General features: G+C 44.9%; 1 protein-coding gene across 6 annotated transcripts in view; it reads left to right on the forward strand.

Moving 5' to 3' along the window:
• Positions 1–4,157: 4,157 nt before the first annotated feature.
• Positions 4,158–24,300, forward strand: part of LOC110521463 (transducin-like enhancer protein 1) — a 45,140-nt gene continuing 24,997 nt past the window's right edge. For 2 of the 6 annotated variants that reach the window (XM_036968867.1, XM_036968869.1), the window contains exons 1-3: positions 4,159–4,318; positions 5,080–5,142; positions 15,801–15,946. In XM_036968867.1, coding sequence (XP_036824762.1) covers positions 4,274–4,318; positions 5,080–5,142; positions 15,801–15,946 — 254 coding nt within the window. In that variant the 5' untranslated portion in view covers positions 4,159–4,273. Of the gene's footprint in view, positions 4,319–4,426; positions 4,785–5,079; positions 5,143–15,800; positions 15,947–24,300 lie in introns of those variants that run through there. The other 4 variants (XM_036968870.1, XM_036968868.1, XM_036968871.1 and 1 more) reach the window with 4 other exon arrangements.

The raw sequence follows: 24,300 nt of genomic DNA on the forward strand, positions 1-24,300 counted from the left end.
CTTGAGTCATTTTCTATTAAGGTATCTGTACTTTTACTCAAATAAGACAATTTTTCCACCACTGGTTATCTTTTTAATGCGCATGCTGATGTTCAACACTGAATTGATGATTTTCTGCCTCCGCAAGGATCCAGGACGTATAGGAGGGGCTCACTCGAGATGGAGATGGTTTGGCATTCTTACCTCTGCTTGAAAACGCTGGTTGATAACAAGTGTGAAGCGTCAGAGGTCGGGAAGATTGTGAAGCATTAAATACAAATATCTTTTTTTGTTTTTTGTTTTGTTTGAAAATGTAGCCTACTGGCCCAAGCGGGCCATATGGAAGTTTAATTAACTGGCCCTGTGTGCTCGGGAGATGTTGCAGGGCCAGAGGGCATCCCTGAATGTCGAGCCCATGATTAACATACAATAGGGAATAGCCTATGTGGTGGGACTGCCCACGAGCAGGTTTTTCTAGATGTGAGAAAATAACAGGTCCCACTCTACTGTATGTAATGAATGACAGGGCAGTGTGAAAAAGTTGTAATTTGCAAGTTAATGTTAGGCCAACATCTCTTCCTCCTGCAGAGTGTGTTTGAATTCAAAATGAATTGTTTATGCCAAAATACTGGACTGTATTAAATACATAGGCTATATCCGTTATATTGATCATACAGAGAACAAGAGGATATTTACTTTATTGAGCCTTTATTTAACTAGGCAAGTCAGTTAAGAACAAACCAGATGTGGTGTATTGTGTCAGTTTCCAGTGTAGTATGGACATATAGCATCATATTGCATCAGGAATGTGAGGGACTGTTGAGTGGGCGGGGAATGCAACATGAAAGGAGAGCAGTGGAATCCTGAGTTCACAGATACACATGCCTGTGGGTGTTAATGTGCCTGAGTCTGTGTCAGGAGTGTGTGTGTGTGTGTGTGTGTGTGTGTGTGTGTGTGTGTGTGTGTGTGTGTGTGTGTGTGTGTGTGTGTGTGTGTGTGTGTGTGTGTGTGTGTGTGTGTGTGTGTGTGTGTGTGTGTGTGTGTGTGTGTGCGTCTGTGTATTTTGTGTTTATTTCTGAGTGCGTGAAAGTGTGTCTCTGTATGTGTGTGTGTCTGTGTGTGGCTGCTGATGTGGGTCATTACCCCTTCTTTTCCCCCAGGGGCCAGGAGGAAAGAGAGGAGGGAGGATGGAGGGATGAAGTGGGGGATGGAGGGAATGGGAGAGGGAGGCGGGTTCCCAGGAGAAGAGAGACCTATAAATCACTGTGCTGTCTCTGTGCTGACACCAGGCTTGTCTGCTGGGGGGAGGGGCACTCATAACAACACTGGAGCCTTGTCTCTCTGTCACTCACCCCCATGCTGGGCAGGGGCCATCCCCAGCATGTGGGGGTGGGGGGCATTTGGGGGTACCCAACCCCCCAACGGTTCAATATGATACCTCATTCTATCACTTGTTTTCATTTGAGATGGATGTACTGAAACAGCTTAGTTCTATGTTAAAACTTGATGTGAAATGCATGAATTTACTAACTCTTTTGACTCATCAGATATGCTGCTGTTACTGTTTATTATATATCCTGTTGCCTAGTCACTTTATTCCTACCTATATGTACATACAATATCTACCTCAATTACCTCCTAGCCTGTACCTCTGCACATTAACTCTGTACTGGTACCCCATGTATATAGCCAGATTATTGTTACTCATTGTGTTTTTATTCCTCATGTTATTATTTGTTATATATTTTTCTCTCTGCATTGTTGGGAAGGGCCTTTAAGTAAGCATTTCACTGTTCAAAAGTACGGCTTGCCGTGCGGTAGAAGAGAGAGCCGTCTATGACTGGGGTGGCTGGAGTCTTTGGCAATTTTTAGGGCCTTCCTCTGACACCGCCTGGAATAGATGTCCTGGATGGAAGGAAGCTTGGCCCCAGTGATGTACTGGGCCGTACACACTACCCTCTGTAGTGCCTTGCTGTCGGAGGCCAAGCAGTTGCCATGCCAGGCAGGGATGGTGGTGCAGCTGTAGAATTTTTGAGGATCTGAGGACCCATGCAGGTCTCCCGAGGGGGAATAGGCGTTGTCATGCCATCTTCATGACTGTCTTGGTGCGTTTGGACCATGACAGTTTGTTGGTGATTAGGACATCAAGGAACTTGAAGCTCTCAACCTGCTCCCCTACAGCCCTGTTGATGAGAATGGGGGCATGCTTGGGCCTCCTTTTCCTGTATTCCACAATCATCTCCTTTGTCTTGATCACGTTGAGGGCGAGGTTGTTAACTTGGCAACACACTGCCATGTTTCTGCCCTCCTCCCTATGTTGGTCTACACCTGTTGTTTGCAAAGCATGTGACAAATACTATTCTATTTGGTAAATGTAGCTAGGCAATTGTATGTGTTTTTGCAGACAAAAAACAGGTTGCTGCATCTCCACAATTCCTCATATTCAACCACTCCCTGTTGATGTTTTTTTGGCTGCTGATATTTTCCTGTCCATAAATAGTAGTTTGCCATGCTCTTACTGCTGTGTACAAGTCCATCTCTGTATCAAATGCAGTTCTACAAGTTGTGATTACAAGGGATATTGAAGGTGCGTGACCATGTGTGCATGTATGATATGAAAGGAGTGAGTTGATCATATGGACTAGTTGCTTTTCAACAGGACATTTTCCTAAAAACAAAAGAGCCTCTTCCATAACAATGGTGTGGTGATTGAGGACTTTGAAAGGAGTGCTGTGCTCCAGACCAGACAGCACTGGGATCTGCAGGCCTCAATCAGACCCCAGTTAGTATCACCCCCTCTCTGGGCTGACCTGCCTATAGCATTAATGTGTGTCCTTCACTTCTACCAGATCACATTCTATCATCTATTATTTTGCCTCCTCCAGCACACAACGCACACCCATACATCCTGCTGGCTGCCTGCCTGCCCTACGCTGCCCGCCCTACCCGCCCACCTACTACATGAAACATCTCCAAGCAGAAGCCTGCAATACATTGCATTCCTCACAACTTTTTTTATTCTAATAAATGTGATCCTAGACCCTGGGAGAGAGACCAGCAAGCTGCATTAAAATTCATTGGGAAAATATTGCAATAAAATCTCTCTCTCCCTCCCCTTCCCCGTTTCTCTCTCTCTCTCCCCCTCCCCATTTCTCTCTCTCTCACCCTCCCCATTTCTCTCTCTCTCTTTCACTCTATTTTTCTACCACCCTTGGGCACTCTCTTTCATTCAATCTCTAACTCTCACACTGGCTCCTCTTTCTTAGCATCCCCCGCTGTCCTTCATCCCTCTCTCTCTCCCTCTCTCTCTCTCACACTCTGTATTTTCCAACTCCACCCCTGGCAGATTGTGATTTCCACTGTCAGAAAATTGCTTTTTCAATATCTGTCTCTCTAATTATGAGGCCTGCTAAAGGGGTCGTGCCACCAGAATACCAATAAATGTCTCTGAATTTTTCTTCTTTTAAATGCTATTTTTGATTCTTTAAAGTTTAAAGGAACAAACAATACATACTGAAATATGCAGGTGCTTGGCTATAATCACCATTGTATTACTCACTGGATCATCAAGAGTGCAAGTCTCAATGCTGTGTTGTTTTCAAATCAGCAACAACAAAAATGGCAGTGTGTTTTAAAAACATTTTTAAAGCTTACAGCTATAGCTTTCCTTCTGTACCATACTTGCAATATTAACTAATTATGAGATTAAATACATTTGTTTGTGAGGTGGGATGCTCTCTTTACTCATGTTCATTGTTTATTTCAGATGTCCAAAAGTGAACATTACTCAGATTTAGAATATAATTTTATCATAGGGCCTGACAATATATAAAAGATATATACAAATATATACAAAAAAATATGTAAATATATATATATATATATGCAACATTCAACATTCAAGATTTGTGCACCGATATACGATTTGTGGGAAGAGGAAATAAACTTTATAGACACTGTTCTGTAGGTCTACCACAACTTCATCACTATCACGTCTAAAGGGTTAAATTGTCCTCTCAGCGGGTTCAGACTACTTGATTGACGTTTGGAGCACTGTAATACCAGCATCCTCCAATAAACAAACGGTCGGTGTCCCCCACGTGGGTGTTCGGATTACTCATTGGTTACTTTCACCAGCGTTAATTGTGACTGGGTCGAGCCCCACGTGGAGATTTCATTCAATTGTTGAACAATTCCATTGTAGGCTACACGTAGTGTATATACAATTATAACATGGTTAATGTAGGAATCTCACATATATATATTGTTTAAGTACAAAGCGGGCTTCATTTGCATGGCTACACGAATGAACGAACTGAGTAGAAAATGTACACGCATGGTGAGAAAATTAACAAGGGTGTTTACTTTACTAATATCATTAGACTATTTATACAAGAGCAATTGGCAAACTGTATGTCATTGGTCTGAAATGTTTTAACACCAGCAAACAGATTTGGCCTTCTTTCATTAGAGTGGGTAGGCTAGATGCGTTGTTCATAAATAAGGACAGAAAGGCGAAACCTTAGCTCCAGTCCTATGCTGGCTTGATCAACGAGAATAGCGAGATACTCCCTTCTCATTCTGTCTAGCAAATGTCCCTTTAGTTTCTCTCTCAAGAAAACAAGTCAGCTATGTCTTGAAGATCAGGCGAGGACCAGAAAAGAAGGTGGGAGTGTGAGGAGAGCAGTGTTGTAAAGGAGAAGGGCGACGAACGAGACAAAAGAGGCTGCGGCTGCATTGAATGTGGTGGTGTCCGACTCAGAACCCACATAGTACAACCTAGCCACATTCGCTTTTTATTCTAGGTGAGAATACACCGGGGAGGGGAGTATTTACGAGAAGAAAAGGTGCCATTTTACTCATTCGAAGTGCGTAGTCACGAGGCCTCTAAACATTTAGTCGTGGACTGGGTGCATCTTTACTACATCGAATGTTATTTGTCTGTGGGTTGAACATAGACCAGAACAAAGGGAGTCTTGAGCAAGGAATTAGCGAGCCGAGACTAGCTTTGTCATTACTGCCTCTGAAACCAAGCCAAATGCGTCTCTGAAACCGACAATATAACGTCTTCTCCATTTCTGTCCTTTTTTTGCCCATAAGAGAGGAAGAAGATTTTTTTTAAAGAATTCGGCGCACAGAATGTTTCCTCAAAACCGACCTCCGGTAAGTACGATTAGCATGTAACGTTCGGTAATTGTTCTGTTGGAGCGATACTTTAAAACCTCAGCGATCTATACATTATTATCTAACCTTTCTCTGTCTATTGAAGTAAGTTTATTTGAAATCAAGGAAACAACTTGAGCAAGAATGTATACAGAGTTAGGGCCATAAACTTGCTACATGATTTATTGTTCCATTTTTATCTCTGTCATTGTATCTATGCTATTTGTATCCGGAATTCCTTTGTGATCATGTTGGTCAAAAAGTAACACATGCTGCAACATTGCAAACCCTTACTCATTTTACGTTTAGTACTTGAACGACGAGCGGTGTAAACTCAATCCAATATGGGTCTGTTATAAACAGAGGGGATTTATACCGCCAGAATCTGGCAAAACAAGAATTTTAGGGAAACTCATGTGCAAATTCTGGTCTCCTGTTGTTGGTATAACTTTAAAGTGTCAAATTAGAACATCCAACCTCGAGTTATCCAAATGGTAGGCTGTATTGCCCTAGATGATGGAGTGATCTAGGTTTGTTTGTCCTTTACACACTCTGCAGTCTATTTGAGGGGTGAGTCAACTTTAGGCAAGGGTTTGGGTTGTTTATTTAACTAGGCAAGTCAGTTAAGAACACATTTTTATTTACAATGACGACCTTGGAACAGTGGGTTAACGGCAGGTAGCGTAGTAGTTAGAGCGTTGGACTAGTAACCGAAAGGTTGCAAGATCAAATCCCAGCTGACAAGGTACAACTCTGTCGTTCTGCCCCAGAACAAGGCAGTTAACCCACTGTTCCTAGGCTGACATTGAAAAAATAATTAGTTCTTAATTAACTGACCTGCCTAGTTAAATAAAAAAATATATTTAAAAAAAACTACAGATTTTACCTTGCCAGCTCGGGGATTTGAGAGTTTGAGAAATTACTAACAAATTAAAAGCGGAAATTTCTTGAGTCAAGTATTTATCTCCTTTGTTATGGGAAGCCTAAATACGTTCAGGAGCAATGTGCTTAACCAATAAGTTGAATGGACTCATTCTGTGTTCAATGGTGGTGGTTAACATGATTTTTGAATGACTACCCCATCTCTGTACCCCACACATACAATTAGCTGTAAGGTACCTCAACCGAGTACTGAATTTCTAGCACAGATTCAACCACAAAGACCAGGGAACTGTACTTTTTGTCCTGAATACAAATAATTATGTTTGGGGCAAATCCAACACATCACTGAGTACCACTCTTCATATTTTCATGCATGGTGGTGGTTGCATCATGTTATGGGTATGCTTGTCATTGGCAAGGACTAGGGAGTGATTTTTTTTGCATAAAAATAAATGGAATACAGCTATAAACACAGGAAAAATCCTAAATAATACCTGGTTGTCTGATTTCCAACAGCCCCTAGGAGATGAAGTCACCTTTTTAGCAAGACAATAACTTTAAGCACAATACCAAATCTACACTGGAGTTGCTTATCAAGACAATGTTGAATGTTCCTGAGTGGTTTAGATCAGTTTTGATTTAAAATGGCTGACTTGAAAATGGCTGTCTAGCAGTGATCAACAATCAACTTGACAGTGCTTGAAGAATTTTGAAAAGAACAATGGGCAAATATTGTACAGTCCAGGTGTGCAAAGCTCTTAGAGATTTACCCCGAAAGACTCTCAGCTGTTGTCACTGCCAGGTGCTTCTATAAAATATTGACTCAGGTGTGAATACTTCTGTAAATTACATTTCTGTATTTAATTCGCTTTACATTTACTTATCATTTCTAAAAGCATGTTTTCACTTTGTCATTATGGGGTATTGTGTGTAGATGGGTGAGAGAACATATATTTTATCCATTTTTGAATTCAGGCGGTAATACAACAATGTGGAATAATTCAAGGTGTACTTTCTGATGGCTAGCACCAGACATTACACTGTTTTTAATCAATAAAACCGTGTACATATTTGAAAGTAGTTGAATTGGGTTAAAATGGATTCTACTAGTAATTTTTAATTTATTTATGCCACTTCCTGAGAGGAAATTCTACCTCTTCAGGTTCTCTCCATACCATGCCCATAGTACCCTGACAGAAGAGTGAGAGGGCTCTAAACAAACTTAATGTGCCCTCACCCCAGCCAGCTGTAGGACTAAAGGGAGAACAGAACAGAACGTGGCACTGTGGTTACAGCTCTTAACCCAATCCATCTCATCCAACAACTCTACACTGCATCCCCTGGGGAGCTAGCTACCAACCACAGCTCACATGTATGGTTATGCATCCTGGAGGGAGAGGGGCGCTGGGTTGGGAAAGAAAGCACAGATTCTGTTTAATTTTAACCACAACAGGCTTGAAACACTGAAAGCCTGTCTCCAAAGTCATTGGCTTTCATTAAAGTATGTTTGGAAGACTCAGGGTACAATTTATGAAACTATACTGAACAAAAATATAAACGCAACAATTTCAACGATTTTTCTGAGTTACAGTACATATAAGGAAATCAGTCAATTGAAATAAATAAATTAGACCCTAATCTATGGATTTCACAACTGGGCAGGGGTGCAGCCATGGATGGGCCTGGAAGCCCACCCACTGGGAAGCCAGGCCCAGCCAATCAGAATGAGTTTTTCCCTACAAAAGGGCTGTATTACAGACAAATACTCCTCAGTTTCATCAGCTGTCCGGGTGCTGGTCTCCGATAATCCCGTAGGTGAAGAAGCCAGATGTGGAGTTCCTGGGCTGGTGTGGTTACATGTGTTCTGTGGTTGTGAGGCTGGTGGACGTACTGCCAAATTCTCTAAAACGACGTTGTAGGCAGCTTATGGTATAGAAATGAACATTCAATTCTCTAGCAACAGCTCTGTTGGACATTCCTGCAGTCAGCATGCCAATAACACACTCCCTCAACTTGAGACATCTGTGGCATTGTGTTGCGTGTCAAAACCACATTTTAGAGTGGCCTTTTGTCCCCAGCACAAGTTGCACCTGTGTAATGATCATGCTGTTTAATCAGCTTCTTGATATGCCTCATCCTTCATGTGGATGGATTTTCTTGGCAAATGAGAAATGTTCACTAACATGGATGTAAACAAATTTGTGCACCAAATTTGAGAGAAATAAGCTTTATGTGCATATGGAACATTTCTGGGCTATTTCATATCATGAAACATGGGACCAACAATTTACAGTGCCTTGCGAAAGTATTCGGCCCCCTTGAACTTTGCGACCTTTTGCCACATTTCAGGCTTCAAACATAAAGATATAAAACTGTATTTTTTTGTTAAGAATCAACAACAAGTGGGACACAATCATGACATTTATTGGATATTTCAAACTTTTTTAACAAATCAAAAACTGAAAAATTGGGCGTGCAAAATTATTCAGCCCCTTTACTTTCAGTGCAGCAAACTCTCTCCAGAAGTTCAGTGAGGATCTCTGAATGATCCAATGTTGACCTAAATGACTAATGATGATAAATACAATCCACCTGTGTGTAATCAAGTCTCTGTATAAATGCACCTGCACTGTGATAGTCTCAGAGGTCCGTTAAAAGCGCAGAGAGCATCATGAAGAACAAGGAACACACCAGGCAGGTCCGAGATACTGTTGTGAAGAAGTTTAAAGCCGGATTTGGATACAAAAAGATTTCCCAAGCTTTAAACATCCCAAGGAGCACTGTGCAAGCGATAATATTGAAATGGAAGGAGTATCAGACCACTGCAAATCTACCAAGACCTGACCGTCCCTCTAAACTTTCAGTTCATACAAGGAGAAGACTGACCAGAGATGCAGCCAAGAGGCCCATGATCACTCTGGATGAATTGCAGAGATCTACAGCTGAGGTGGGAGTCTCTGTCCATAGGACAACAATCAGTCGTATATTGCACAAATCTGGCCTTTATGGAAGAGTGGCAAGAAGAAAGCCATTTCTTAAAGATATCCATAAAAAGTGTTGTTTAAAGTTTGCCACAAGCCACCTGGGAGACACACCAAACATGTGGAAGAAGGTGCTCTGGTCAGATGAAACCAAAATTCAACTTTTTGGCAACAATGCAAAACGTTATGTTTGGCGTAAAAGCAACACAGCTGAACACACCATCCCCACTGTCAAACATGGTGGTGGCAGCATCATGGTTTGGGCCTGCTTTTCTTCAGCAGGGACAGGGAAGATGGTTAAAATTGATGGGTAGATGGATGGAGCCAAATACAGGACCATTCTGGAAGAGAACCTGATGGAGTCTGCAAAAGACCTGAGACTGGGACGGAGATTTGTCTTCCAACAAGACAATTATCCAAAACATAAAGCAAAATCTACAATGGAATGGTTAAAAAATAAACATATCCAGGTGTTAGAATGGCCAAGTCAAAGTCCAGACCTGAATCCAATCGAGAATCTGTGGAAAGAACTGAAAACTGCTGTTCACAAATGCTCTCCATCCAACCTCACTGAGCTCGAGCTGTTTTGCAAGGAGGAATGGGAAAAAATGTCAGTCTCTCGATGTGCAAAACTGATAGAGACATACCCCAAGCGACTTACAGCTGTAATCGCAGCAAAAGGTGGCGCTACAAAGTATTAACTTAAGGGGGCTGAATAATTTTGCATGCCCAATTTTTCAGTTTTTGATTTGTTAAAGTTTGAAATATCCAATAAATGTCGTTCCACTTCATGATTGTGTCCCACTTGTTGTTGATTCTTCACAAGAAAATACAGTTTTATATCTTTATGTTTGAAGCCTGAAATGTGGCAAAAGGTCGCAAAGTTCAAGGGGGCCGAATACTTTTGCAAGGCACTGTACATGTTGCGTTTATATTTTTGTTCAGTGTGTGTGTGTGTGTATATATATATATATATATATATATATATATAATCCTTTATGGAACTTTGTTTGTCAAGTTTCCTTTAATGTGAAAAGCATGGTAGAGTGAGTATAATGTACTGAGTATACATTTTACCTGGTCAGTCTGTCATGGAAAGAGCAGATGTTCCTAATGTTGTGTACTCACTGTATATGTAACAGAATATAGATCCAGAAATCTGCTCTTGCTAGAGTCGTTCTTATGATTTATTTGACTTTTTTCAAAATGTTGGGAAGCCATACAATGAATGAAGTTCAATTAATGTTTAGGTAAACACCTGACATGCAGATGTGTGAAACATATTTCCTCATTTTTGTTACATAGCAGTGAGACATTTATTTGATAACAGTTTGCTGTGGCAGGCAGACTGCTTAGTATAGCCTGACCAAGGAGACCAGCTCCACCTTACAGTTCTTGGAAATCAGCATAATGCGGACTAGTAGTAGATGTGTCAGCACTGCTGTTCTCAATGCTTAGCATCCAGTTCCATTTACCGGTAGCGTTTGCCGGCCAAGAGTACTTAGCACCTCTGAGCAGAGTGCTGGATGTTATTTGCAAACCGATTCTACATGTAGAATCGCACGACAATGTCGGCAGTAAGACGTCCACCAGAGTCAGCTCACCGAACCAAACTCTGCTTATGGAAATGCACCACACTACACAGGTCTGGCTGTAGAGTGTAGATCTACAATCACACCTAATGATTAAGAGTTCTGTTTGTACATGCATCCATTCCACCCCCACCCCCCTGTTCCTCTGAGGTCCAGTAATGCCAGCAGGCTCCTGGAGCTCCGTTGGCCCAGTCAGCAGACCCTCCTGCTTTCCCATCAGACCCCGATTGATCCAGGACTCCCACTGGGCTGATTCTGGACAGGTCCACTTCAGCAGCACTGGGGAGTGATGGGCTATGAGGGAAGCGCGGGGTAGTGATGGGCTGGGAGGGAAGCGCCGGGGAGTGATGGGCTGGGAGGGAAGCGCCGGGTAGTGATGGGCTGGGAGGGAAGCGCCGGGTAGTGATGGGCTGGGAGGGAAGCGCCCGGTAATGATGGGCTGGGAGGGAAGCGCCGGGGAGTGATGGGCTGGGAGGGAAGCGCCGGGTAGTGATGGGCTGGGAGGGAAGCGCCGGGTAGTGATGGGCTGGGAGGGAAGCGCCGCGGAGTGACGGGCAATGAGGGAAGCGCAGGGGGGTGACGGGCTATGAGGGAAGCGCCGGGGGGTGACGGGCAATGAGGGAAGCGCCGGGGAGTGATGGGCTAGGAGGGAAGCGCAGGGGAGTGATGGGCTAGGAGGGAAGCGCCGGGTAGTGATGGGCAATGAGGGAAGCGCCGAGGAGTGATGGGCTAGGAGGGAAGCGCCAGGTAACCCAGCTTGCTTAGCTCTTCATTTCCAGTGTTCGATTAGATGGCCGCCTGCCTGCCAGAGGAGAGGTTTTTGGGCAAGGTTTAAACCAGCTCTGGAGGTGTGGCGCTTAAGTTTGAGCCATGGAAAGAACAAACCGGCTGTGGGTGGGTTACCTAATAAAGGAAGGTACTTACAGCAATTAACACAGCTGACAACCAAACAGTTATGCACCGCCTATATACACTGACAGCGGGGACATTTGAATAACAAGCTTTCAGGAGCGAGGGGGAAAAATAAAGGTGTAGCGCAAATGAAAGTGGTGCCTAGCAGCCCTCCCCTTAGTTAGAGAGAACTGGGGCATTTCTCTCTCATTCACTCCCACATCACAGCAGAGAGATCCTGGCGCTTGTGATCAATTGTGTGCGTGTGTTTGTCTATGTGTATTTGTGTGCGCGTGCGTGCACGCCATCCACCCACAGAGGTGCTTTAAAATGCAAATAACTGGTTTGTTGACTATCGTATTTGAATAATTTGATATGAGGCTTGAACTTCAAAAGCTTTCTGCAAGGACAATATATTGCCATGTTTCACAGTTGTTTAAATCAGTAGGGGAATGCTTGGGTGAGAGTGGAGGGGGGCAGGGGGCTGTTACTCTTCTATGGTTCTCCAGCTGGGGGCTGGGGATAGGTCTGCCGTGCCCTCCTTCCCACTACTGTGTCCCCAGAGACGGGCAGGCAGACAGGCAGGTAGTGCCCCAGCAGTGAGGGAGCATGGTGGCTGTTTACTCGGAACAATCGGCTCTGTGGGAAGGCACAGTGTAATTAGCAGGATGGTTTGTTGGCTAGATTGGTTCCCAGTTCTTATGCTGTTGGAGACTGGGAGAAGACTGCTTGGCATAGAAGTGCAGGTAACATAAAGGACTGAAGTCTTCAAGGGGCTTCACCTTTTGTGTGTGTGTGGGCGTGTTGCGTCGTGTGTGTTTTGGGGAGAATCAAGGGATGTGAGGTCATAGTGGTTTAGTGCTATTTGGTTTAATTAGAAGGAGTAAAAGGAAAACAACATTGATTGCATGCAGGGAATGCCACACCCACTGTTCCTTAGAGGGTGTGTGTCTGTGCATGTCTGTCTCTGTGTGTGCATGTCTCGCGCTCTCTCTCTGTTTGTTTGTGTGTGTGTGTTAACATGCAGGACTTTAATAGCAGCCAGACTCTCTATATGAAGCATCAGTCATTTGCAGCAGCAGGTTGTGTGTGCTGCCCAGCCTAGCCCAGCACCTAGCGGCTGTCTTCCCTGGCTGGGGTGTCCCTGTAGGCCTTCCTCCAGCCTATTTTAAAGGCCCATTAAAGACAACTTAGGCCTGATTAGAGCCATTACTGTCCCGGGATGCCTCTTCACCTCTTCTCCTTTCCACCACTACTGCTCCCAGCTGGGGCCTGATTTAATCACTACAATGTATTCCTTGCTGAGCTGGACCAGGGCAGATTACCAGGGGACTCAGGGAGGAAGGCTGCTATCTGATCAGCCACCTGACTGCCTATGGTTCCTTTACCCTGATGGTGCTCTCTACCCTCTGGCTCTTCATGGCACGGTGGAATATGGCTGTTTGGAGCTTGGCACATTCCCTGACTTCCTATAGGGACAAACAGGATTAGTTGGAGTATTGTACTTGAGAGTTGAGTACATTTTTGAGTCCTATCTGGCTGGATGCCTGGGTGGGTGATTGGGTAATCCAATGGTGATCAGGTCAGCAGTGTGACCTCTGACATCACACACTAAACCAGAGCAGCTGACCAGTGAGGTAGAGGGATCACTGAGTCATCTGACTGACAGCTAATGGGAGGGTCTGCTCTGCAGCATTCCACTCTTTCATATTGTTGTTTCTGTGAGGGGCCACAGGGGTCTGCTGTGTACCTGCAGGCACCTATTCTGACGTTGGCCTGAATCATAACAGCACCTGGGCATCAGAGCCAGAATGGCTGATGTTAGCAGAAGCCCAGGCAGCAGTTTCCTCTGTCTTCATAAATCTCCCCCATCACCGAACTCAACTACTGGGTCAGCCTCGATCCCACACTCCCCATTTCTGTCTCAAAAAGGCTCTCTGCACCTGTTCTCCAGCGTGCGCGTGCGCATACACACTGAGGTGAAAAACAAGAAAACAGGGAGTGGAAGGTGGAGAGAGAAGGGCAGAATTATTCCCCTCCCCCTCCTTACCTCCCTCGCCTCCTACAAAATGGCCTTGGCGCTCTTGTTCCTGAGGCGCCTTTCTCTGGCCTGTGAAGAGTAATTGGTGTGTGTGTGTGAGAGCGAGGGAGTCTGTGTGCCCCTGCCTGTGCTCAGGAAGAGGATCTGGCCAGCAGATTGAGTTGGAGCGCAGGCAGCCAGGCAAGCAGGCAGGGGAGAGGAGCTCGTTAGAGGCTGGAACAATGAGCAGCCCCTCTCTTGAACCTCAGTGGACCTGAGGGGTGTACTACGATTTAAGCTAGATCTACTCTGGGTTTTCTAAAGCTTGCCGGCTTCAGTTAGCTTCACATTCCAGCTCTGGCTTCATCCTTACTATGACGATGAATATATATTGTCTGCCTATGTCATACTAACCCACACCTGCTTTTAGCGGTGCTGTGCAGATCCACAGTGCAGTCACATGCAGGACCGAGCGCTGAGTTCCATATGTCCTCTCTCTTGACCTCTCCCTTCTCCAGTTTCCCCCTCCACCAGGGAATCCAGCAGAACGAACAAGCGATCTACTTAATGTGACTAATGTCACTTTATAAACCAATAACATTTTTCTGCATAGGGCCCATGAGTGGAGCTATACCAACTCAATTATTTCCTCTAGACACACACACACACACACACACCACTTCTGTTCTCATTAAAGAGAGCAGTGGTGTGAACGGCCTGTCGTATATCCTTCAATGTAGCTTTAGCACCAGGGCGGAGGGGTGGGCCTCCATTGACAGAGACCGAGACAGACAGACAGTCGCTAGCCCAAGGTCCGGCCCATTGTCTGGCTGTCCTGCAGCATTACCTCTGAGGCCCTGCTAACTAATTGCTCGAAGCCCCGCAGAGAGGGACCAGAGAGGAGGGCCAGGCTACCGGGGGTGCTACTCCAGAGAGGGGAGGGCCAGGCTACCGGGGGTGCTACTCCAGAGAGGGGAGGGCCAGGCTACCGGGGGTGCTACTCCAGAGAGGGAAGGGCCAGGCTACCGGGGGTGCTACTCCAGAGAGCGGAGGGCCAGGCTACCGGGGGTGCTACTCCAGAGAGAGGAGGGCCAGGCTACCGGGGGTGCTACTCCTGATGGGGTCCTAGCTATTCTCCCTCTCTCCTTCCTTCCTTTCAACCCAGACTTAATATTAAACAAGTGTCTTAATTTGGTCAAGAGCCCCTTGTTCTCCCCTCCCTCCCGGTTCCCCTCACACATCTGGCCCTGACACTTTTTTTTGTCCCATCACAATGGTTCCTGTCTCCCCTGGCCTCTCCTGGTTTCCCGACAGTCTCACCCCCCCCCCCCCCCTCTCTGTGCTTACACCCCTCCGAGTCTTTCAGCTTTGTTCTTCAGCTCCAGGAAACTCATCATGGTTCTCCAGCTCACAACAACTGTTCCCCATGCATACAATCACATCTCTCATAGGACCCACACACAGAGATGACTAGTGTTGGGCATACATCTGGTATTAGAGTCATACATGAAGGACGTTGACCTGACTTGGAATGTAAACATGCAGTGATAAAACGTGTACAGGTATAACATTATTATCAAATCACCACAAAACATACTGGTTATGTACAGGTAACTGACAAATTAATGGAAACATTTGAGTAAATGAAACATACAAAGTATATTGAAAGCTGGTGCTTCTACACAGGAGTGATTCCTGAGTTGATTAATCAATTAACATCCCATCATGCATAAAAATGCTGCAACCACGGGAATGGTTTGATGAGTATTTTTTTACATTTATTTTACTAGGCAAGTCAGTTAAGAACAAATTCTTGTTTTCAATGACGGCCTAGGAACAGTGCCTGTTCAGGGGCAGAACGACAGATTTTGTACCTTGTCAGCTTGGGGATTTGAACTTGCAACCTTTCGGTTACTAGTCCTATGCTCTACCCTGCCGCCCCAATGAAAACGATGTAAACCATATGCCATGGCCGTCTGTCACCAGATCTCAACCCAGTTGAACACTTGTGGGAGATTCTGGAGCGGCGCATGAGACTGTATTTTCCACCATCAATAAAACACCAAATTCTAGAATTTGTTGTCTAAGAATAGTGTTGCATCCTTCCGATAGAGTTACAGAATCTATGTCAAGGTGCATTGAAGCTGTTCTGGCTCATGGTGGCCCAATGCCCTATTAAGAAACTTTATGTTGGTGTATCGTTTATTTTGTCAGTGACCTGTATATAGAGTCTGAAAGATGTTCACACTTTTGACAAGATATGCTCACAGTGCTTATTGTCTTTCTGCGTAGGCACCTCTCCAGCCACCCCCTGGGTCTTCAGCGTCTGCGGCGGCAGCTGCAGCCTCGGGAGCCCCCCAGGCCCTAAAGCTCACCTACCCAGAGACCCTGGACCGCATCAAGGAGGAGTTCCAGTTCCTCCAGACCCAGTACCACAGGTACACAACCTCCCCTAGTACCCAACTCAACACGGCAGCCTTTTCGCTCTCTCTGTGTGCGTGTTTGTTTATGTGCTAGTTTACAGCTTATGTAGCTCACAGGGGCCACGAGGGTTTGGAGAGCTGCTTAACATCTTATTAGGCTACCATGACCAGAGGCAGGAGTGGGTTGGTTATATACTAGAGCTGTTGTAGAACGCCCACTTGACCCAACCTCAGCTTGTACTGAGGGGGAGGAAGAGGGAGGAGAAGTGAGAGAGTACATTGGAGAAACGGGCCACGGAAAGGAAACGGGGAAAACCACAACAATGGATGGAGGCTCACAGGCTTTCTTCATCCTTTATGTTTGTTGATGAACTGGAACGTGCATCTTCTGGATGTCGTTAACTGTACACGAGTAGTTTTTTTATGCGTTTCAAGGCTTTGAGAGCGTTTTCCTTCTGTAGGGCTCTGTTGTTAAGGACTTTCAGAAGATTGAGACTACATAACAATATTCCAACATGTATGTGTGCATTTCAGTGTGTGTCTTCCTGTATGTCTATATGTGTGGTTGATGTGTAAGAATGTAGACCGAGCTGGCCTGACTGGCTTTGACTGTGGGCCTCTAGCTGTCAGTGTCGTCCCAGCCTGCCTCCCAGCCTGCTCTGCCTCTCTCTGTTCTCTTGGCACACCTTCACACGGTCCCCCGCTTTGATTCGACCAGCCAGAATCAGCTCATCCACCCTCTCCTCCAGCTAACTTCTATTGTATGGCCCCCTCTCCCTCAACCCAGCTCCCGGATGAAAGGCTCCCTATACAAACAGGGGGCCAGCGTTCAAACAGGCCTGGCTGATTCCAGATATATCTTCCAGTGGCGCTGCATGGCGGTGACTCGTTTCTCTCAAACAAGCCAGCAATTTAAAAAATGTTTTTTTTAAAATGTGTGGGTCCCCTGCACATTTTCTTGTTCTATGTGATACCTTAATGTGGATAATTCCCCTACCCCTTTGTGGATTATAAAGTGTACGTTCAGAAACATCGAACTCAACCTTCTGGCAATCTCAACATGCTTCTTCCTTATCAAATGCGTAGTGTTGGGGATCACCTGGAGGCTGGAGCTCCCTGGGGAACAGAGATGTGCTCTGCTACAAGAAGGACGGGCTAATCCTGCTAAGGCACACTTTGAATGGGGAGAGGGAGTGTTTTCCAGACATACCGGATTAAATGGAAAGACAAGAAGGGCGTAGTGAGGCAACACGTCAGAGCCAGAAAAAGCCACCCACCTCTCCAACTATCCTCCTAGCTAATGTATGTTCCCTGTCAAAGCATCATGATGACCTTGCTGCCAATATCAGACACCTCAATTGAATACAGAGAGAGTTGTCTACTATGTCATCGGAACCTGGCTAAAATACATTAATGATGGCAATTAACTTAAAATAGAAGGCTTTGGAACCCCAATGAGAACAGAGATCCCATAATCACCCAAAAGTCACTGGGGGACTCACAAGCCACTGCTTTCTCACAAGCCCTTTCACAACAATGCAGAGCCAAAAAGTCAAAATATTGCAAAAAGGGAGATGGTAACACAATAAAATGACAGCAACGAAACTATATACAAGGAGTACCGGTACCGAGTAGATGTGCAGGGGTACGAGGGAGTAGACATAATTGAGGTAATATGTACATGTAGGTACAGTCTGCATTTAATATAAACTAAATATGAATTGGCAAGAATCAAGCTTGCTAGATTAACCCTGAATTCATTATCCCCCAACTATAAATTGCATTCTTTGGCAGATTCTAGATTCGACTTAAGCATTCTGCGGCAGCGAGCCACACACATAGTGTTATTCAATGCATGTTTAGGACAGACACCAGTCTATTGGATTAGGGGTGACCTGCTTAGCATCCCTCAGCAGACAGACAGGAAAGCGGCAGGTCTCTCGCCGCAGAGGATCTTATGAGCACACACTCACCTATTACTGACAGACTAATCAGTCTTACTCTAGGTTAAAACGCATGGCACGCACACACACCCGAGTGGACAGACTGACAAGCTGAATGCAGCCTCTCACTCAGACCTGGGTTAGAAATAGCAGGGTTTAGGTTAGTATTTTGGCCTTATTGATCGTGGCTGGAGCCTGATGGTTGTTGCTTAAGTGGATTAGGAGGCAGGAAAGAGACCAAGGTAAAGGGATTAGGAGTAATGGGCTATGTGTCTTTCCTGGTGTCTCTTTCTTTCTGTGTGTGTTTGACCCTCTTGTTCTTTGTGTGTGTGATACAAGATACAGTATCCGGACCCCATAGAGGAAGACATTCATTAAACCTAGCTAGATGTGTGGGTCACTTGCTACTGCATGAAATGAACTTGTTTGTGCCTGCCAAGTTAGTTGTGTGTGTGTTCTGCAGCTGCTCTTTACACAACCTCTAATCAGCAGACTGGAGGGAGCTGCTGACATGGGGCTCTCATTACAGTAATTCTCTCTACACACACACACACACACACACACACACGGATCTGTCTTGACTGGGGAATGTGTGACATAGAAACACTGTTTCCATACGAACGTCAGCTCCGACACACATCTAACATAGTGTGTTGATGTTGTGTATGGAGGTCTAGAGTGGAGGAGAGGCTCTCATACTGTTACCATGCTGCCACTCAGAGAACAGAGTACCCACTTCTCTCTCCTGCTCTGACAGGATCACACTGTTTTGATACCAGGACTGTGCTCAAAACAACTGTGTGAGCGGATGGAACATTGGGTTTATGTCTGTCTCAAGGTTTGTGGTTTAGGGTTGTTTGTGTGTGTGGCACAGCCTGTCTTTGTGGGATTGTGTGTGACTGAGCATGTGTTTGGTGGTTACTGGTTGGTGCTTAAGTGAGCAGGGTGGGTCTGAGCATGTATTCATGAAAGGACCGTCTGTACAGTAAACTAGTCTCATGTGTGCACACTGTCTTTACTGTAAACTCACACATGCTAGTTAGTACAAAGAGCACTGCCCCCACCCTTGAAAGGCTACACTGAGTGGAGCGCTGGGGGTTTAAAAGAGAGGACGAGATGAGGGGGGGACTGAGATGGAGGGGAAATGTGCTGTGTTACTGCAGAGGAAAAACTCATTAATAATGAATTAGATGTAAAATGAACATCCACACAACTGGAGGGGGTAAATGGCCTTAATGTACCCCGAGCACAACACGAACAGCCATCCGCCAGCCGGCCTGTCCTACTCCACGCCAGCCGGCCTGTCCTACTCCACGCCAGCCGGCCTTTCCTACTCCACGCCAGCCGGCCTGTCCTACTCCACGCCAGCCGGCCTGTCCTACTCCACGCCAGCCGGCCTGTCCTACTCCACACCAGCCGGCCTGTCCTACTCCACACCATACGCTATTCATAAGACTTTGCTACACGCGTGCATTTGTTGTGTATATTAATTTCCCTCTAGCTGTCAGTGAGGCGTTTTGTGTCCGAGCCTTGACACGCGCTCATTGGGAACAAGGTGAAGACGACGACCTGGACTTATCCAATAAGAATCGCTCATTTAAATGTTCTGTTACAAGACGTTTTGAAACATTCCATTGCGTGGCCTAATGAACCCCAGGCAGGTGTATGGGTAGGAGAGGTAGAGGCACCTGCTGCTATAGCTCTGACACACATTGGAACAATGCAATACACTATGGTATTTTTTACCCCCTTTTTCTCCCCAAATTCGTGGTATCCAATTGATAGTTACTGTCTTGTCTCATCGCTACAACTCCCGTACGGGCTCAGGAGAGACGAAGGTCGGGAGCCATGCGTCCTCCGAAACACAACCCAACCAAGCCGCACTGCTTCTTAACCCGGAAGCCAGCCACACCAATGAGTCGAAGGAAACACCATACAACTAGCGACCTGGTCAGCGTGCACTGCGCCCGGCCCGCCACAGGAGTCGCTAGTGCACGATGAGACAAGGATATCCCTACCAGCCAATTGTGCGTCGCCCCATGGACCTCCCGGCTGTGACAGAGCCTGGGCTCGAAATCAGTCTCTGGTGGCACAGCTAGCACTGCGATGTAGTGCCTTAGACCACCGCGCCACCCGGTAGTACACTATGGTATTTTAATGAGACCACGTTTGTTTTGATTGAGGTAATGTGATCGTGCGTGTGGGCACTGCAGTGCACAAACATGCATTTGTGTGTATTTAGTGTAGGTCTGGTGGCACGTGTGTGTGTGCGTGCTTGGGGTAATGGTGCTCTGCTGACAGAGCTGTCTGAGTGCTGGCAGGCTACAGATTCGTAGCGCATTCCGATGATCATCTTATCTGCTGTCACCGTGAGGGAGAGATGGGCAGAGCATGCTGACATGTAGCAGACTCCATATCATTCTTTCTCTCTCTATTTCTCTGTCTTACACTCACACTGTGTTTCTCTCTCTCTTTCTACTATCTCTACCAGGGGTTGAAACCGGTTCAGGGAACAAACCCCAACATTTGGGAAATGACTACATTTCTCCAGGAACAAAACCATCATGTCCTCTAGTATTCTGGAACAGAACCACTATTTTCATATCTTGAACTGGTTAATTATGTTATTCACAAAAAATGTTCCTCCTATTTAGTATATCATTCTGTAATTCAGTGAAGTTATTTTCATCCCCCTCTACTCACCCGTGAAATTTCTGTCGCATCTCAGACCTGCACTTAACTGACCAATTAAACGTGTAAACAACTACCTTACACGTTCCATAGCAAGCTGCTCTAGTTGTGCTAATTGGTAGGGTGAATTTAATGAGCTAAATGTGAAAACGATGTTGATTTCACAGCTTAAATGAACGAAAAGGAACTATATGAACAATTACGTTTTTCGGGGTTTGAACCGATTCATAACTTATGCTGGTCGGATCAGGGGGTGTTCAGAACGGAGCAATTAATCTTTCTCTCTCAATCTACACACCATCCACTCCTTCCTTTCTATGCACATCACCTCTGTCTGAGCCATGGACTAATTATTACAGGCAATAATTTCTACATGAAATTCACCCCCCCCCCCTCCCCCATACACACTAGGAGAGAATTGTGACATATTTTTTTGAATGTGATCCTATCTTCTGTGCTAAATTCACAATAAAAATCTGAATATATTTGCCTGTATTTGTGCGGTATATTCCTCTGCTGTTGTATGCTATAGATGGGCTGATAAAGGTCAAACATTACAAGGGAAGGGTGTATGTCCAAATAAAATAAATCTAATAACTTTATTTGTCACATGCGCCGAATACAACAAGTGTGGATTTCACTGTGAAATGCTTACTTACAAGCCCTTAACCAACAGTGCAGTTCAAGAAGAAAAGATTTACCAAGTTGGCTAAAAAATAACACAATAAGAATAACAATAACGAGGCTATATACAGTGGGGCAAAAAAGTATTTAGTCAGCCACCAATTGTGCAAGTTCTCCCACTTAAAGATGAGGCCTGTAATTTTCATCATAGGTACACTTCAACTATGACAGACAAAATGAGAAAGAAAATCACATTATAGGATTTTTTATGAATTTATTTGCAAATTATGGTGGAAAATTAGTATTTGGTCACCTACAAACAAGCAAGATTTCTGATTCTCACAGACCTGTAACTTCTTCTTTAAGAGGCTCCTCTGTCCTCCACTCGTTACCTGTATGAATGGCACCTGTTTGAACTTATCAGTATAAAAGACACCTGTCCACAACCTCAAACAGTCACACTCCAAACTCCACTATGGCCAAGACCAAAGAGCTGTCAAAGGACACCAGAAACAAAATTGTAGACCTGCACCAGGCTGGGAAGACTAAATCTGCAATAGGTAAGCAGCTTGGTTTGAAGAAATCAACTGTGGGAGCAATTATTAGGAAATGGAAGACATACAAGACCACTGATAATCTCCCTCGATCTGGGGCTCCACGCAAGATCTCACCCCGTGGGGTCAAAATGATCACAAGAACGGAGAGCAAAAATCCCAGAACCACACGGGGGGACCTAGTGAATGACCTGCAGAGAGCTGGGACCAAAGTAACAAAGCCTACCATCAGTAACACACTACGCCGCCAGGGACTCAAATTCTGAAGTGCCAGACGTGTCCCCCTGCTTAAGCCAGTACATGTCCAGGCCCGTCTGAAGTATGCTAGAGAGCATTTGGATGATCCAGAAGAAGATTGGAAGAATGTCATATGGTCAGATGAAACCAAAATATAACTTTTTGGTAACTCAACTCGTTGTGTTTGGAGGACAAAGAATGCTGAGTTGCAGCCAAAGAACACCATGCCTACTGTGAAGCATGGGGGTGGAAACATCATGCTTTGGGGCTGTTTTTCTGCAAAGGGACCAGGACGACTGATCCGTGTAAAGGAAATAATTAATGGGGCCATGTATTGTGAGATTTTGAGTGAAAACCTCCCATCAGCAAGGGCATTGAAGATGAAACGTGGCTGGGTTTTTCAGCATGACAATGATCCCAAACACACCGCCCGGGCAACGAAGGAGTGGCCTAGCCAGTCTCCAGATCTCAACCCCATAGAAAATCTTTGGAGGGAGTTGAAAGTCCGTGTTGCCCAGCAACAGCCCCAAAACATCACTGCTCTAGAGGAGATCTGCATGGAGGAATGGGCCAAAATACCAGCAACAGTTTGTGAAAACCTTGTGAAGACTTACAGAAAACGTTTGACCTCTGTCATTGCCAACAAAGGGTATATAACAAAGTATTGAGAAACTTTTGTTATTGACCAAATACTTATTTACCACCATAATTTGCAAATAAATTCATTAAAAATCCTACAATGTGATTTTCTGGATTTTTTTTTCTAATTTTGTCTGTCATAGTTAAAGTGTACCTATGATTATAAATTACAGGCCTCTCATCTTTTTAAGTGGGAGAACTTGCACAATTGGTGGCTGACTAAATACTTTTTTGCCCCTCTGTACCAGGGGCACCGGTACCGAGTCAATGTGCGGGGGTACAGGCTAGTTGAGGTTATCTGTACATATAGGTGGGGCATAGGTAACAAACAAACAGCGAGTAGCAGCAGTGTACAAAGGGGGTCAGTGTAAATTGCCCGGTGGCGATTTTTATGAATTGTTCAGCAGTCCTAATGTAGAGGTCGACCGATTAATCGGAATGACCGATTTATTTAGGGCCGATTTCAAGTTTTCATAACAATCGGAAATCAGTAATTTTGGACACCGACTTTGCAGATTTCTTTTTTTACAACTTTATTTAACTAGGCAAGTCAGTTGCGAACACATTATTACTTTCAAAGACGGCCTTGGATCGGTGGGTTAACTGCCTTGTTCAGGGGCAGAACGACAGATTTTTACCTTGTCAGCTCGAGGATTCAATCTTGCAACCTTACGGTTAACTAGTCCAACGCTCTAACCACCTGCCTCACGAGGAGCAGTAATGCAGTAAGAAGCCAAGGGAAGTTGCTAGCTAGCATTTAAACTTACCTTATAAAAATCAATCAATCATAATCACTAGTTATAACTACACATGGTGGTTGATATTACTAGTTTATCTAGCATGTCCTGCGCTGCATATAATCGATGCGGTGCGCATTCGCGAAAAAGGACTGTAGTTGCTCCAACGTGTACCTAACCATAAACATCAATGCCTTTCTTAAAATCAATGCACAGAAGTATATATTTTTAAACCTGCATATTTAGCCAAAAGAAAGGTTAGCAGGCAATATTAACCAGGTGAAATTGTGTCACTTCTCTTGAGTTTATTGCACGCAGTCAGGGTATATGCAACAGTTTAGGCCGCCTGGCTCATTGCAAACTAATTTGCCAGAATTTTAAGTAATTATGACATAACATTGAAGGTTGTGCAATTTTTAACAGCAATATTTAGACTTTAGGGATGCCATCTGTTAGATAAAATACGGAACTGTTCCGTATTTCACTGAAATCAAATGTATTTATATAGCCCTTCGTACATCAGCTGATATCTCGAAGTGCTGTGCCTAAAACCCCAAACGGCAAGCAATGCAGGTGTAGAAGCACGGTGTCTAGAAAAAAAACTCCCTAGGAAGAAACCTAGAGAGGAACCAGGCTATGTGGGGTGGCCAGTCCTCTTCTGGCTGTGCCGGGTGGAGATTATAACAGAACATGGCCAAGATGTTCAAATGTTCATAAATGACCAGCATGGTCAAATAATAATAATCACAGGCAGAACAGTGTAAACTGGAGCAGCAGCACGGCCAGGTGGACTGGGGACAGCAAGGAGTCATCATGTCAGGTAGACCTGAGGCATGGTCCTAGGGCTCAGGTCCTCCGAGAGAAAGAGGAAAATTAGAGTGAGCGTACTTAAATTCACACAGGACACCGGATAGGACAGGGGAAGTACTCCAGATATAACAAAC

The sequence above is a fragment of the Oncorhynchus mykiss genome, chromosome 30, assembly GCF_013265735.2.
Source record: "Oncorhynchus mykiss isolate Arlee chromosome 30, USDA_OmykA_1.1, whole genome shotgun sequence".
Lineage (NCBI taxonomy): Eukaryota > Metazoa > Chordata > Actinopteri > Salmoniformes > Salmonidae > Oncorhynchus > Oncorhynchus mykiss.